Consider the following 17,101-nt stretch of genomic DNA (forward strand, 5'->3'; position numbering starts at 1 on the left):
TGGGCTTCGAGATTCATAACTCTTTATTCTAGCCATCACATTCTTGCAAACTTTACATGACATTCAGGCTGAGCTCTCAACTTCTGACAAATAACTTTATATTCACATTGCACATCTTCTATATACATTTAAATGTGTTATTAGCCTAATTCTCCTACACTTGTCGTTCCGTTTTTTATTTTGTCATTTTTATTACTTGGCTTGCTTCATGTTACGATTCTTGAGCTTTGATTTTATTGCATATTGGTATAATGTTATGATTTAGCAGATGCTCTGTTTGTTTTTATTACTACTTTATTATTAAATATTAAAGTTCACATTAACTAATTGCTTTTAATGATTTGTGAGGTGTCTTAAGATCTTAAACACACAGTGTGTGTGTATAACTATATAATTGAGCAGCTTGTTCATGTCGACGAACCAAAAAGGGAGAGTGTCGATGCTGGATTCCTGACCCCAGCTGTGCAGCTGCACCATGGCTGTGCCATTCCCAGTTGTGGTGCTACTCCCCCCCCCCCCCAATGTACTGTTAGAAGGAGAAATAGGAAGTCTTAGGGGGAAAATTGGAGGGAAATTTTATACCCTTCCCCAAAATTTCTCACTGAAAAATTAGAAAATTTGAGGGACACTCTGAAAAAGGACTTCTTACGTAATACTGTCTTTTAGAATGAGTAAAATGCTTCTCAAGGCAAAGCTTTTTGCACTCATGGACAGCATAAAAAACTTAAGAATTTCTTCAGTTTTCCTCTGAATTGAAAAATTGGGAACTTGAAAAACTCTTATAATGTTGGCAATGCATATATAGCAAAAACATTTTATGTACATATAAGTAATTTGGCACGAATAATGAGATTAATTATAATACAAAATGAAGGAGTTCAGAATTTTCAATGATATAAGGTTTAGTTTAATATCTCCTTATCCCAGGAGTTGTACGTATTGTGATTCTGAGAGTTTCTGACCTAACTTTTATTTTTCCTTGCTTGGCCAAATAAAAGTTACATGTGCTATAACAGCACCAGGTTCAGTAGTTTACAACTCTCTCAAATATTGGATACCATTTTTCCTATGGAAAATGTAGGTATTTTAATTAATTCTCTAATATACCAAATAGTACAATAATACCAGTATATAAAATTATGTTAAAAATGACGCACATTATGTTGTCAAATAAGTCAAAAAAGTTTACATTTGATAGTAAAATAAGTGCTGCATATACTCAAGTCCCGCCCCCGCCCCCCCCCCCCCATATCCATATTTTTCCGGGGCTTAAAATTTTCTGAAATGTACTCGGAATCGGAATTAGTTCAGTGGAATTTAATTCAAAGCTTGGAATTGCAGGGATGAGTCGCGTATTTGGAAGTAAACCACTCCGAGTTCAAAAGAGTTTTCCAATAATTTAAAAAAAAAGATTAATCTGAGAAATCGGCATGCTAATGATTTGCCGTTTAACAGGCTGCATTGTAGGATAGGATCATTCCTACTATTTATTCATTTCCAGCACACTTTTGAGCTTAAAGGATAGGAACGCTTTACACTCACAAGGAACCAAACCCTCGCTGGTGTCCAACGCGAACTGGACTAACTGCGCATGCGTTTTCCAGCCTTTCAGAACCCTGCGTGAGAGAGATGACGTAATTGAAGCGGCATGAATCAAGATGGCGGCCTTCACAGGAGCCGCTTCTTGCCTGGTTTTGCGAGGTTGCCATGAACAGTGGCTGCTTCTTGGGTGGGGGCGTCGGCTGTGCAGTGGAGGGAGGCGCGCGGCAGCCAATGCGAGGACTCACTTTGGGTTTCAAACTGTGTCTGAGGAAGAGAAGGGAAAGAAGGGTGAGAATTAGGTTGTTATTCTTGGGGAGACACCTGCCCCGTCCCGTCTAGGAAAGGCGGTACTTAGAGGGCTGCTATCATCTGTTGTTTTATATTGCATTTCTTGTATGGTCAAAGTGTTTCAAGTATTTGTGAAGCCTTGTGGAATTGCATAAGGCAACATTCTAGGCCCCTGACCTTTGAATATGCGGTGGTTAGATTGCCGGAATTGGATACCCAGGTTAGTATGCCCCCCACTGCCATGGAAGTTTGGTGAATGACCTTGGGTAAGTCACACCTACCTTCATGTCTTAACTGGCCTCATGGAGCTGCTGTGATTATAAAATGGAGGGGAGGAGAATGAGGTAGCTCAGAGTTACATTGGAGAGAAAAGTAGGGTGTAAATGAAATAAATAAATAAAACCTTGGCAATAGAGGGAGAAGAAATACAGAAATTAAGTTAAGAGTAGAATGTGGGCAAATCAAACATATGTCGACTTTGTTTCAGTAAAGCATGGAGACTTAGAAACTGAGGCAAACATTTAACAGAAAATGTTATTTTAGTGATCACAGATTAGGATGAAATCCTGGAAGACAGTGGCAGGTTTCCTACCAAGTTAATGCTTTCATATGCGGGAAAGAGCCAGCTTTCTTTGTATCTACCAGTATGAACTATAGGTAGGATCCTATGCATCACAACTGGAAGGTGCTGCCATACATACAGATACTTTCTTGTCTTCGCCTGGCACCCATGGTGCAGTGTTTGAGTCCTTTGTGGACCCCATATAAAATGGGCAGCTGCATTGAGGAAGTAATTGAAATTGCCCTTGTTGAATCCACAGAGCATCTTTTACTAGTGGACAGAACAATTAGGTCCAATGTAAGCATTATATTCGATCAAAATGGGACTTGTCTGGTCTGCCAGTTTACCATTTTAAAAAAATCATTTCAGTTCACCAAGTCTTTGAAAATGTGGCAGAGAAGTATGATATAATGAATGATTCAATGAGTCTGGGGATCCATCGAATCTGGAAAGACATCTTCGTGCACCAGATGAACCCATATCCAGGAACCCAGTTGCTTGATGTTGCTGGAGGGACAGGTAAGCCGTAAACAATCCCAAGCTTATTATGGCTTATCTTAACACCATGTGTATGTTGAATATGCAACTCTAAACTATGAAATATACTGTATAGACTAGCCTAGTTTAAAAGAACTGACATGTCAAAAAAGTCCAGAGTGTGTATGTCAGGATATGATTTTTAATGAATTCATGTCATTTGATGGTATATGAAAGAAAATATTATAAAAACAGGGAAGAAATTCAATCACAACTGTCAAGCCAATCATGTTAAAGTTAGTTGAGTTAGTTTGTGGACTAAATGAAAAGTATGAGGAAAACTAGCTTACATTTACAAAATCTAAATTCCAAGGAGCTGGGATACCCATGGAATTTGAAATTCAAAATTTGTCATTTCTTCAGGAGGGAAGATTAACGTCATCAACATGAATTGAGTGAACAAACTTTCCACTCTCTATCCTTTGTTTGAACATTTAATTTCAGGGGAGATCCTATATTGTGAATCTTCCTTTCGCAACAAATGCAGGTGACATCGCCTTTCGATTTATCAATTATGTTCGTTCCCAGCGGGAGCATCAGGTTCGACAGAAGCTGAGGACACACCAGAATTTATCATGGCAGGAAATTACCAAACTTTACCAGGAAGAGGAACATAAATCATTGGGGGACTCCCATGTGGTGGTCTGTGACATTAGCAAGGAGATGCTGAAGGCTGGAAAGCAGAAGTCACGACGTCTTGGCTATTCTGAAGGTAATGAACTGTAACTTCTGCAATGCAGGGGTGCGCGTTAATAATGGCAAGCCATAATTGTATGCATTATCATGTGAATTGATCCTATGAAATAAGCTCCAGAAACTTGGAGAGGTAGACCTTTCTCTTTTCTCTAGTGGTCCCTCAAGACCTCTGAAAAGCCAGAGAATCATGAAGACCTCTTGGACAAAATGCAACAAGGTGTGGGAAGCTGCAGTTAAGAGGAGGAATGCAGTAAAGTCACCTATCTTACACATTACCTGCCTCGGCAACAGGAGGAGGTGGAAGAAATTTTGTCTTATTCCCCCTCCTCACTGTAGCAAAACAGATCTTCTGAGAAAGTGAAGCAGCACTCTGCAAACCTTGACAAATGAAATCAGAAATAGTTTATTAAGGATAGTGATACTAAGGGGTTGACTTGGAGTATTGCCACACTCAAGCAGGGACAATAATGATTATTGGAAGGTGTAACTCTGGGACAAGCTTAGATGCAAACAGAGTTCAAGATATTATTATGGTTTATGAAGCTGCTGCATAGCAGCCAACACAAATGGTGTTGTTAGAAATTGGCTTCCATGGTGATTGAATTAGTGGTTGAAGCTTGTCTTCGAGCCATGTGCAGAGACTCATGATTTGTTTCATAGAAGATCTGAAAGAGAGGTAGCCATGTTGGTCCATAGCAAACTCCAAAAAATAAAAATCATGGAATATTTTTAATAAGATCTGTCCAAATAATACACCATGATATGCAAGCTTTCAAGTTCTCCAATACTAATCATCATGATGTATGCTACAAAGCAAAAAAAAAAAAAAAGGTGGGAGGTGTTCCTCAGCCATGACCTTAAGGCCTCTTCATCAGCGTCTTGTACAGAACGTTTTGCTGCCTTTAGTGAGCATAAGAAGTGGATAGTATCATATTGCACTCTTGCCATGCTAGAAACAAGAAGCAAGAGAAGGATGCCATCCAGTTGAAACTGTGCAACCAGTAATTTATCCCATGTCTCTGACAATTTCCACAAGACTGTCTTTGTTGGGAAGATTACCATTGAATGTGACGCTGAACAATTCCTTCTATATTTTGTCAAAGGATTGTCATGGGTGCTTGGGAATGCAGAAGAACTTCCCTTCAACAATGACAGATTTGATATTTACACAAATGTCTTTGGCATTCGGAATGTCACTCGTATTGACCAGGTGAGCATCACGGAGGTGTCTTATACTGGGGAGCTAAAGAAAAGAACTCTGTACTATTCTGGAGATTGACCTCAAGTCATGCCTTTAAGGATACATCTCCCTTGTACTCCCATATTCTACCCAACATTTGGGCAACATATTTTCAAAAAATGTATGAGGATCCCTCCCAATAGGATCCCCTTCCACAAAAGATCAAGGACCAACTCAAATGATCCACAGTCTCCAGAGGAGAGACTGATTTTTTTATTGGTTAAATGAGAAGAGGAAAGCCCCTGGCAAAGATTTAACTCTAACCCTAACCCATCTGAATTTCTGAAAAAATAACATAAAATGATGGGCTCCATTCTTGGCATCACTCCCCACTTAGGTCATATTCACCAGGACTGAGGCGTGGTGATCCTTTTTCCGTTTGTTAAAAGGGGAGGGAGGAATGATCCGTCAAGTTATCTGACAACTTACCTGATATTAGCAAATTGTATGTGAAACATCTTTAGATAAATGAACAGACTTTTTGCTGATTTTCTAAATCAGTAACATTGGCATATATTGGCATCACTAATGTGGTAACCATGGTGCCCTCAGACTCCTTTCCTGGACATCAGAGGGAGATCTGACTTGCTGTGCAGATTTTCTTTTTAAGCTGCTTTGGCCACGACTGCCAACACAATACAAAGATCTTCACGCTAAAGCAGTATGTTCTTCTTTAAAAGGCATCCTGTAAAGCCGAGCTTCTGCCCAAAATGTCGAAGTTATTATTAGTTATGCATAACCTCTCACATTTTGTGGTTGGTTCCACCTTCTGTGGCAGCCGTTTTGTGACTGCATCCACCAATCTGTATCAGAATTCCAAAGGCGCCTGCAGGCTTACAGTTTTAGGGGGTCCTGCATGATACTGATCTCTTATTGATAATTTAGTAAGACCCTTGTATCTGATGTCATTAGCTAACTCTTTGCTCGGTGTGATTCCTGTTTGCTGTGTATCATTCTGAATGGGTACTGAAATCTGGCATTTCGTTCTCAGAGTAGATGTGCATTATTTTTTTAAAAACCTCCTCCCCTGGCTTGTTTGCTGCTGCTTCAAGGGGCTACCTCAAATGCTTAAATGCCTCTTTGAGAGAGGCAACCTTCATCAAGCCCCACTTTAAAAACATTGCTTTAGAACAAACCTCCTTTGTATTTGTCTTGTTTTAGGCACTACAGGAGGCCTATCGTGTCTTGAAACCAGGAGGGCGATTTATGTGTCTGGAATTTAGTCATGTCAACAATTCCTTAGTTTCAAGGTTGGATTATGTTTCCTCTCATTTTTCATTACCTTAAACAAATAATATTCATGCCCAGTAGCACCTTAACAACAACGTTTTCCAGGGTATCAGTTTTTTTGAGTCAAAGCTCATCAGTTACAACTCTGACCTACAAAGGCTTATAACCTGGAAATTGAAAGTAATCCTGGACTCACTTTCAGTCTTCTGCTACAGATTTAACACAGCTACCTACCTTGAGCAAACAGGATTTGCGTAACACAGTGAAATGTTGTTGAGGTCACATGAAATGACTGTTTCCATTTGTTTACTTAATGCAGTTTCTGCCTCACTCCTTCCCAAAGGTTCAGAACAGTTAAAAATAAAACAACATGTGCACAGTAAAAAAACAACAACCCCTCCTTGTGGTCAATTATTATATTCCCTTGGGACAAGAAGCAGGGTCTGAACTTGCTTGAGCCGGGATTCCCTCCCAGGCTGTACTGGAAGAGCAAACCACTCCAACCCCCCCCCCCCCCAACATAGCAAACCAAGGAAGAAGCATTAAAATAAAGTGATTGCATCTGCCATGGATAATCAAAATTAGTTTTCTCTCTGAGGTTTTCTTGAGGGTATTCTGGATTGTTTGAAACATGTAAAAGCAGTGCTATTTCAGGGTGCACTCCTGGTTAGACCAAAACAATCTTCCTTCAAGCAGCATTATATCATCAAGTGTTTTTAACACCAAATCAATGTCCAAGTCAAAGCCTTTACTAAAGACATGGATATGGTCCTTTCCCCCCACCAATTAAAATGAACTGTAATACCCACAAGAGGCATCTTACCTGGATTTTGGTAGGCCTGTATAGTACAAACTTTAAGCCATTCAAACATAGTAGGCTTAGATACTATCTGCTCTAGAGAGCAATCATAGGACTGTCTGTTCAGAATACTACTCAGTTCTATGTAATGGTGCTTTCTCCCATGAAACTTTTTTTAGGATGTTACTGTTAGTCTCTCAGAACAAGGTAAATGGGCCAAAACTCTATGCTAGCCATCCTATGCAAATAAACCTAAAAAGATAGTAAATATGCATACTCCTTGTTAGGGCTGTAAAGCCCTTGTTCAGTTCTAAATTGAAAACATGTACCCCACAGCAAGATCAAGTCAACTTATTGTAAGGAATTTGAATGTAAAGGTGGTAGGAAAGAGTCTTGGTACCACAGTATACTGCCACTTGCAACTTCTTCTGGAATGTTTATTTAGTGATCACTCCATTTCATTTCTCATCATCTTATCACTCAGCTGGATGTTCAAATCGTCCTTGTGATCTGTTATGGACAGTAGGTGTTTTTCTACCTGGTACAATAGGGCAAGTGATTCTCTAAGAAGTTGAAGAGAGGAAGTTCCCCATAGTGATTCAGATAAAAGTGCTGAAAACAGTTAATTCTTGCTTGTTGAAAGCAGAATGAGATAACCATCACCACATATGTACTTCTGCTTCCCTTGCATCTTGAGTTGGATGCAGTGGTGCTTGGTTAAGACACTTAAAACATTTTGAAATGATAATTGTCACAGACTCGTGTAGAGAATAGCCCTGTGCAAAGATTTGAATTTATATTAACCTGCAATATTTACTTTCACAGTCTCTATGATCTGTATAGTTTCCAAGTTATCCCTGTGTTGGGTGAGGTGATTGCTGGTGACTGGAAATCCTACCAGTACCTTGTGGAAAGCATCAGGTGTTTTCTGAACCAGGTAAGACAATACTTAATTGCCTCTCAGATAAGGAAGTCAGGAATTCATGTATGATCACTTAAATCTCCATTGCTGCATTTCAGGAAGAACTGAAGGAGCTGATGGAAGATGTGGGCTTCCTGAAGGTGGAATATCGTAACTTGAATTCAGGCATTGTGGCCATTCACTCTGGCTTCAAGCTGTGACTTTCAGGGAAAACATTTCCTGATAGAAAATACAGATCTTATGAAAACTGAATCATGATAGATTAATTAATCTATCACAAGAATCAATATTTAAAGTCCTGGAGTGGAGGCTTTAGGGGTGCATTTTTTAAAGGAAAAAGTATATTGTATGTATTTGGAGCATCTCTTTATCCTGTCAAGTAATAATACAAAGGCTTGCATTACTCACCTGAACCAGAGGCTTAAGTTTTTTAATATCTGATTTTTTACTCATTGGCAGTACAAAAAAATCCAGAGCTCGTTTGTCTGCTCTTTGGTTATGTAAGCTGCCCTTAGTGTATTGACAGGTGGAAAATGAGATAAAATTGGTGTCCAAATGAAAGGTGTGGTTTTCCTGAACCTAAATAGCTCTGGGGTACTGTCTTGACCAAAGGTCCCTCGCCTGACTATAAAGTTGTGGGAGAAATAGGCACATATCCCTGTGTACTGCTACTCCACAGTATATTGCTCTATAATGCTGGAGATGTAAGTTTCCAAAAGATAAATGTAGAGTGGGTGTTCTAGGTATTTCATAGGAATACAGAAAGCAGTGTATTGGGTAGATAATTGCTCCTCAGAACTTCAGAAAAGCAAACAGGCAACGTTGACTGAACATTGTTAGTGCAGAGCTTCACCTCTCTGCTCAGAATGATCAAAACTAGAATTATGCAAGTTGAGCTTTTTCTTGATATGCAGTTCCGGTGTCATAATGGAATGGTTATGGATCCCTGGAGGGTATACCCCCACCACACATAAGAGGGCTTTTTTTAATGCCTGTGAACTCTTCCAGAGGACAAGCAGTGAAATAAAACTAAAACATTTTATATCCAGAAATTGAGTTTACCTCTGCTGAATATTTGTGCTGTTGGAAACTTTGGTAACTATAGCAGCTATCACTAGTACTAGCCATTCCTAACTTTTCAATTGAGCATAAAGATACTGTCACATAACTGTAAAAATGTTTTACTTACCCCCCCCCCCCCCCCCCCCCCCAACCGGGTCTTCCAGTGTGAATGGATTCTGCCCATTATGTGTGAGGACTCTTATACTAATTTGAGTTGTTTAGTAATGGGGAAACAAAATCTGAATGCATACATAGAGCAGGCAAATCTTGTCTACATTGATGAGTGTGCTGGAAGGTAATTTCATACACAAAATTATGTTATCCAAGTGGTCGTGTGTTACCTATACAAATCTAAAGGAATGTATTTTACATCAGTTTAACATAGCACAAATGTTGCTTCCCTAATACAAACCATAATTTGCTGTGTCAATTGCAGGCACTGTACAGTCTGTCAGGGAAAGGCACAATCTCAGATGTTTCCTTCTTTGGGGTAACAGAACCCATATGGAATAATAGCCACATAGGTATGGAAAGGGTAAAATTACTCCCTCTTGCATGAGCAGAGCTCCTGGTACTCTTATCCTTTCTCCACAGGAACCTGTCAACCCATGTGGCTATTTTGTACAAGCCTTGCAGCCCCAAACATAAAGTCTCCTGTGGCTAAAAAGGCCAGGGGACAAAAAGTTGAGAAGATCGGCAGCAATCTTTGCACTGTCCATCACCCACTAAACTGCTACTCTACGATGTATGTGCGTTCACAAATAGTTGAGCTCCTCTCTGAACAGAACATTAAATCACGAGTGCTTTGTCCAAAAAACTATATTGAATACCTATTTGAATTCAGACACCTTCTGTACAATAAAAGTCTGAAAGATGTTTCAGCCTATGTACATTAAATGCATGCAGTCCTCAGGATGCTTACTTGCAAGTCCCAGTTAAGCTGATAAAATTTAATTTCAAGTCACTATGCTTACAGGCAGCACAAATCAAACAGCCTTGACAATGGCACTTCATAAACATTTTCAGCTAGTTTGGAAAATCAGTCACCAAGACTGGCACCAATACCAGATTTCAGGTATCCTGGGCCTTGCTCAAGAGTCTAGAGGTATATATGCCTTAAGTAGATGTTATTTAAAGCTGGTATTTCAGCTGGTCAGAGATAATAGCAATGGAGAAGAGAAAAGACTGCGCTTAATTCTATCCCTTCTTGTTTTGATTCCACTGAGATTCTGATAAGAGTTTAGCCAATCAACAGATCAAGCCCAAAAATATAAGTGTTGGACACAGAGCAGACCCTTCAAGAATGAAGAGATGTGTTCACAAATTCTGGTTTAAAATTCATACCTTCTCTATTATTTGAGGTTCGTATCCAAACCTCCATGAAATTTAGCTGTTGTTCTGGCCCATGAGTGGCCACCCACTGAAATCCCAGTATTTGCTAAAAGCAACAGCTCAGCTGCAAGCACAGAACATTAATCTTTTCATCAAGCTTTAGAACAAAAATCAAGTTCAATAAAACTGAAGGTGGTAAATCTGAAGAGGCAAAAGCTACTGGAAACATGTGAGATGGGCTCTTAACTCTGAAAGGTTGAGTGCATATCCAATAATTTTATTAGAAAATTATTTTTTTAAAAAAGAAAATACATACAAGATTATTTTTTGTTATTTTTTATGGCCACAACAAAAACACAAACTGGTACAGAAGAGTACCTGCCCATTAAAACAACAAAAGGCTTGAAGATCAAGGTGTGTTCCCTGGGGTAGGCTGAAGACTTCAGTCTATTTGGAATTAGTGTACAGTCTTGTAGTCAAATGCATGTTTGGGTGTAACGATCCCATGTTCTAACCAGATTTGAAGAGGAGAATGGCAACTTGGCCCAGGTAGAAGTAGATGAAGTGCTTGGTCTCGTGAGTCACATAGCTGCCAAAATTTCTTCCCACAATACAGTGCCAAGTAGGATTGTACTTCTTGTCAAACTCCTGGAAAAGAACCACTAAAAAACTTAGTAAAACAGATATTAACAGCTTCATTCAACATGTTTGGCTAAACATTTTAGCTGCAAAAAGAATTTCTATAATTTAACCTCTTGACATGCATTTTTACTATATCATAACCCAGTGTATTGTTCATGTCATTTTTGTTCATGACATTAACAGGCTGTAACCACAAGGTCCATATAGTCTAGTATGCTCACAGGGACCAGTCATTTTTTCAGGAATCAACAAGCAGTGTGTCCCAACAACACTGTCTCTTAATATATTTAGTAATAATACCACTAGTAGTATAATACTTGTCTATGTGAAATCTCAGTTCTTTTTTAGAATGGTAGGCAATCACTAAGAATGTACAAAGATAAAATGACTCGTATAATACTTTAGCCATGGCCACCAAAACAAGTCTCAATGAGATAGTCACCAACACTGTTCAAATAATCTCAGTATATTTCAACAGTTGTAAAAGCTACATAAAAATGTAGACTGTCCACCCCACATCCCCAGTCTTCATGGAACTGTAACATTGTCTTCATGATGACTGGCTTGCTTTGGTATAGCCCTACCACTAGTGATGAAGAGCTTGAATCTTCTCAGTAGCTGTACTAAACTTTCTTTGAAGTACTTTCTTTGTTTTAAGTATTCTAAATGTCACTGCACAACAATCATCAAGTACCTTCTTTATGTGGGCTGCAATGTCCTTTTCAATGTTATATTTTTCCAGGGCCTGTGTAGCACACTCCACAGAGTCCTGCTGCATCTCCTCAGACATATCTGCATTCTTGATCACAGCCTTTCGATCACTCATGGTTACCTGCAAAGAACAATTAGAAATAACTGGTACTATCCTGCAAACAAATACTTTAAAAACCCACAAACTTGAATTTCCAGAAGCATATATCTAGTTCTTTAGAAATTAAATACCCTATGTAACAAAATTTGTTTTAGTTAATGGAATTGGTAAAATATGAAGATGTAAAAGAAAATATTCTGAAATGCCTATAACAGCTTCTGAAGAGCTTAGAATATTTATTTTATTTCCTTCAACACCTGAAAGTACTTGCAAATTTTAACATTATGCTCACTCAGATTTCAGTAATCCTAGTCCTAGTATATTAGTCATTCAGCATCTCTTCATACTAATTGTATCAGCCTACACTGTGCTTATTAGGTGTGTCTGTCTATGTATGTCTGTTAACAACTATCACCTTGTACACCCACATACAAGGACCCACAATATTTCACATGAGTAACCTTGCTTGTTACACAGTACTGCATGAGGTGTGTCCACCCAAACTGCTTCATCTTCTTCATGAGGAGGACCTGCATAAAATCCCTATTCCTATTTGCCCTTCATTGCAAAAAGACACTTGGGCAGAATGTGGGATTTCTATCATTCTCTCCAGATAATTCCTTCCCAAACATTCCCCCAAACCCAGCATTATATTCACTCCCCTGCCCCAATTCTTTTTGTGCATTGTTAGTTTGTGAATTGCACTACTGAACTTTAAAAAAATGTACATGAATCAGCACATTAACTTTCCTTATTAATATCTTGAAGATATTTTATCCTGTTAAACCTTCAAAAGTGTTGAGCAATGCAATAATCTGTGCTGTAGAGACAAGTTTTAAATCGTTGCAAGATGCGGACAAGGCCTTTAAATCGATTGACAATACTTAGCACATTAGACATGCCACCTCCCACCTTGCCTACCACAATCCTAGGCACTTCCTAATGTCATCCACCTTGTACTTGTCCCTGGTTTACATACAACGCCTAAAGAACCCATAATACCTTCAGTTGTATAAGGGGCAACTAAAGCAACAACAACGCTATTGCCCACGCCGTAACAACATTTGCACGCAGAACCCTCCAGCGACAGACGCCAGTACCTTCTGTTAAAGGGAAGCCGTTCCTGCGCCCGCAACCCTGGAGAGCCGCTGTTGCAAGTCCTGAGTCGGTTTCATCGGTTCGTTTTATGCGCTGCCACCTTAAAAGCTCCTCCACCCGCCTCGCTCCCCCAGAACCACCCCTCCCCGAGACACACGCGGAGAAGGCGGCGGTGCCCCCTTCCATTCCCTGTTTACACCTTTCAGAAATCCCGACCCCTTTTCCCCATTTCTGAATAAGCACAGCACCGAACACAGTAGCGCCATTTATACAAACGTTTTAAATCGTTTCCGTTCTCGTTCTTTGTAGGGTTTTTTAAAAAATACAGAGTCTGGCTCCATACCAACCCCGTGGAAGTGGCGCCGCTCGCTGTTTCCTCAAGGAGTCTGTTGGCATGAAAAGGAACCCCCCCCCTCTCTTCCCCGCCCTTCCCCCACAGCTGCACAACCTCACGAGGCGCGGAATTCTCCGGACGGGCCTCGCTGAGGAGGGGCTGCCGTCTCCGAGCGCCACCGCGGAGGCTGCGGCATTCCTCTCACCGTGTGCTGCTGGGCTGCTTCCGAGGACCGCGGGAAGGGATGTTGGTGGAGCGAACGGGTGGGTTGGCGACTCCGCGCTCCTCCGGCTCCCCCGTCGCGCAACGAACTGAGGAGACCCGCGCGCTCAGCCGCCCTGCAGCCCCTCGCCCGCGACAAGCCTCGAGTGCCGCTCTGCCCACCGGCCACGCCCTCCCTCCTCCGCGGCCGGCGCCACGCCCATCCCCTCCCCGGCAACAGTCATTGGCTACGACAACAATACTCCTCGTAGCCTATTGGCTTTTTTCTCCCTGCTTCCCGCAGGGTTTTATTGTTGCATTTTATTGCGATCCGGCATGCACCGCTACGGCGTCCGTTGCCATGGTTGAGAGGGACTGGGCGGGCGGCTTCCCGCTGGCCTGGGAGGTCAGTTGAGTGGCGGGCATTTTGCAGAAGTGCAAGTGTGGGGTTCCTTCGGACATGTGCGGGGACCTATTTTGTTTGTCCGGGAGAAAATGTGTGCTTTGTTTTACTTTTCATTTCTCCTGGGCATGTGGAGACTACTTTTGTAAATTACATTTTTACTTTGCCTTCATGGATCTCAGGGCGGCGAACTCCTGTCTCCGTCTCAACAGGCAAAACAGCCCTTTGAACACAGATGTTCCCCAGTTCAACTAGTATAGTATACTAACAGTGCCACAGACAGAGTTACATCTTTATTAGTCCTTCAATGGATTTAGAACAGCGTCATTCTGCTTTGAATTGCACTGTAAACTTCCAATTAGATAGTGATTAGATAGTGAACAAGAATGCCTGCATTGTCTGTCACGATGGCACCCCCCAAGTTTGGTGCAGTTTGGTTCAGGGGGTCCAAAGTTATGGACCCTCAAAACTGTAGCCCCATCTCCTATTAGCTCCCATTGGAAACAATGGGGGATGGGGCACCCCCTTTGGGAGTCCATAACTTTGGACTCCTTGAACCAAACCTCACCAAACTTGGGGGGACAGTCTCCTGATGACATGACATAAGGACAGTCTCCTGATGATACGCTGAAATATTGGTGCTGATATGTCTAAAAATGCACCCCCTGCAGGCACCCATGTCCTGGTGCAAAAAAAAATTGGTTGTGGTGGAGTGGCCACCCATGGGGGGGTGTTACCGCGGGGTAACGAGTTAAGAGAATTAAACCCAAAAAGCTCAAGCCGACAAGGAATAAAATCAAAGAGATATTTTATTCAGACCAACAAATGGGCAAGCTAGTATCAGAGGAGCCACACAAAATGGATGCAGTTTCTTATTTTTATAGGTTACATCAGAACAGCATTTGTTACCTATTGGGCTTGGGAAGGTTCTTCTAACCTAACTCTGTGCCTGTGGGGGTGGGGGGGCATCCAACTCAGGTTTTGCCCAGGGCTACAGTTGCCTCGTTACGCCCACCGCCCAGAGCCCTACGGAGGTGAGCGGTATATTACATTGAATAAATAAATAAATATTTCCACAGATTGCTGTACAAGTGGCTGGCTAATGCTTCAAAATCAGGAGTACAGATTGCCACTACCATATAAAAACATGTGATGGCAGCAGAGAGCAAGTGGCCCTTTAAGTAAATAGGATTTCACCCACGAAGATGGGGATAGGTTCATAAGCCTGCATGCTAACTGAAGTCTCAAAATTTTCTGCTGCAGCTACTAGATGAGGTCCGGCTGCTCTAGAAAATCTTGTCAATTGGGGTCCTAAGTGACTGTGCTCTGACCTTTATTATACCCATCTTTGTTGTCATCAGAAGGGCTTTGTAAGACAGCTGGTGTTATTTTAATATGCTTCCAATTCAGTCCTAAGCAGATTTTCATTCTAAAACCATCTCAGTCGCTGTCAATTATCAGTGGACTGAGGGAACTCCAGCCCTAGACAGCCATCTTGTCTGATGACCTCACCACTTCTCCTGAGGAACTTTTTCAGTGTAATAGTGAGGCTAGCAGTGGCCACAGCAGCACCAGCAGAACTATGTTGTCCTAACACTTTTTCAGGTCCCCAAACACTTTCATCTCCAGGCCTCAGGATGTACCTGACAATCTCCTTTCAAGACTGGGTCCATGTCTCAAACTACCCTGACTCCAGGTATGTATATTAGGGCATTAAAAAAGATTCCACAGCCCATTCCCTTAAAGAGTTAATTGCTTCAGTTGCATTGGGGGGGATATTTTCAGGATGGTAGTATGATTGCCACTGGCATAAATGTACATTACAAAGTCTATACTTTCTCCTCAGCAGATGATATCTTTGGAGGAGAGTCTTACAAAGAGTCCTTTTCAAATCAGGACTCATGGGCCACCTGAAAACCCAGCCATTAAGTGTACTATGATTCTCTATTTGAATGCATCTGGATTGTGTTATCTATATAGGAAAAATATGCCTTACATGGAGCTGCCTTTGAAAGTAGTCCAGAAGTTTCAGTTGGTACAAAATGCTGTGGCAATATTGCAGAGAGTTTTAGACCACCTGCTTGGTCCCATATTTAACTCCCTGGTATCTCCAGCTAAAACGACCAGGTAGTCGGTGATATGAAAGACCTGAGACCCTAGAGAGCCGCTGTCAGTCTAAATATATAATACTGATTTGATAGACCAATGGCAAATTTATATGTTCAGTATCGCTGACCATTTCAAGTTATGGGCAGCCCAATACAGAGCCCTGGGTGACTGAGGATAGCGCTGTCCTGCTGCTTCCAGAGGGCTTTCAGGCAGTGCAGGGAGGGAGGGGGAAAAAGCCACCACCAGAAAGCCCTCAATAAGTCAATGGACTTATGCCACCCAAAAAGCCAAGGATGCTGTGCATCTGGCCCTAGACCTTGGGTGGAAGTTGACTAACCTCCGCAATGTCCCCACTGCACTGCCAAGACTGGCGGTGGGTGAGGGAGTGCTTGATGCAGCGTGTCTGGGCATTTGGAGGGGGATTTGCTCTCCACTGGGGTAAGTACCCTGGGGAGGGCAAATCTTTCAGCACAAGGCCACACCGCCTCTGCAACACGATTCAGCCCCCCTCCTTCTGGATTAGGCAGTATTTATTTATTGCTATTAAGTTAAAGCTGACATGATGATCCCATAGGTTTTTCAAGGCAAGAGAGGTTGGGAGATTGTTTGCCACTGTCTGCCTCTGGGCCACAACACTGGCATTCCTTGGAGGTCTTCTGTCCAAATAGTAGTGTGTGTGATTAGCCCAAGGTCATCCAGCAAGCTTTTGTGGCGTGAGTGTGGATTTGAACCTATATTTCCTTGGTCCTAGTTTGACACCTTATCCACTACACCACACTGGTTCTTGGCTCAAGTTACAAGGAACTCATATTCATATTTCTTCAAACTGGATACCAGGCTGCTTCTGGTCCCAATTCAAAATGCTGGTTATTCTCTAAAAAGTCCTAATTGTCCTTGGATCAGGGTATGTAAAGGACTGGCTGTTGTGCAGGGCTGTCTGCCAGCTGAAGTCATCTTGACCTGACTCCTAATGCTCCTTCCTTTTAAAATGAGGTGTAGCACTCAAGGTCAGGAGCAGCAGTGGGGGAGTGGTTAAGAGCAGGTGCATTCTAATCTGGATGAACCGGGTTTGATTGCCCACTCTGCCGCTAGAGCTGTGGAGGCTTATCTGGGGAATTCAGACTAGCCTGTGCACTCCCACACACGCCAGCTGGGCTGGTCACAGCTTTCCCAAGGTCTCTCAGCCCCACCCACCTCACAGGGTGTTTGTTGTGAGGGGGGAAAGGGCAAGGAGATTGTAAGCCCCCTTGAGTCTCCTACAGGAGAGAAAGGGGGATATAAATACAAACTCTT

The 17,101-nt window shown here is 41.8% G+C and overlaps 2 protein-coding genes across 2 annotated transcripts; one reads left to right on the forward strand and one right to left on the reverse strand.

Moving 5' to 3' along the window:
* Positions 1 to 1,638: 1,638 nt before the first annotated feature.
* COQ5 (coenzyme Q5, methyltransferase) lies at positions 1,639 to 8,868 on the forward strand. Its single transcript, XM_048514326.1, has 7 exons — positions 1,639 to 1,830; positions 2,762 to 2,911; positions 3,417 to 3,641; positions 4,729 to 4,835; positions 6,027 to 6,115; positions 7,720 to 7,831; positions 7,915 to 8,868. The coding sequence occupies exons 1-7, from the start codon at positions 1,659 to 1,661 to the stop codon at positions 8,014 to 8,016; spliced, it is 957 nt and encodes a 318-aa protein (XP_048370283.1). The 5' UTR covers positions 1,639 to 1,658; the 3' UTR covers positions 8,017 to 8,868.
* Positions 8,869 to 10,530: 1,662 nt separating this feature from the next.
* Positions 10,531 to 13,488, reverse strand: DYNLL1 (dynein light chain LC8-type 1). Its single transcript, XM_048514327.1, has 3 exons — positions 13,301 to 13,488; positions 11,547 to 11,684; positions 10,531 to 10,858 (listed from the first exon to the last, which is right to left on the reverse strand). The coding sequence occupies exons 2-3, from the start codon at positions 11,676 to 11,678 to the stop codon at positions 10,721 to 10,723; spliced, it is 270 nt and encodes an 89-aa protein (XP_048370284.1). The 5' UTR covers positions 11,679 to 11,684; positions 13,301 to 13,488; the 3' UTR covers positions 10,531 to 10,720.
* Between the last annotated feature and the right edge of the window lie 3,613 nt (positions 13,489 to 17,101).

The sequence above is a fragment of the Sphaerodactylus townsendi genome, linkage group LG13 (assembly GCF_021028975.2).
Source record: "Sphaerodactylus townsendi isolate TG3544 linkage group LG13, MPM_Stown_v2.3, whole genome shotgun sequence".
In the NCBI taxonomy this organism is placed as follows: domain Eukaryota; kingdom Metazoa; phylum Chordata; class Lepidosauria; order Squamata; family Sphaerodactylidae; genus Sphaerodactylus; species Sphaerodactylus townsendi.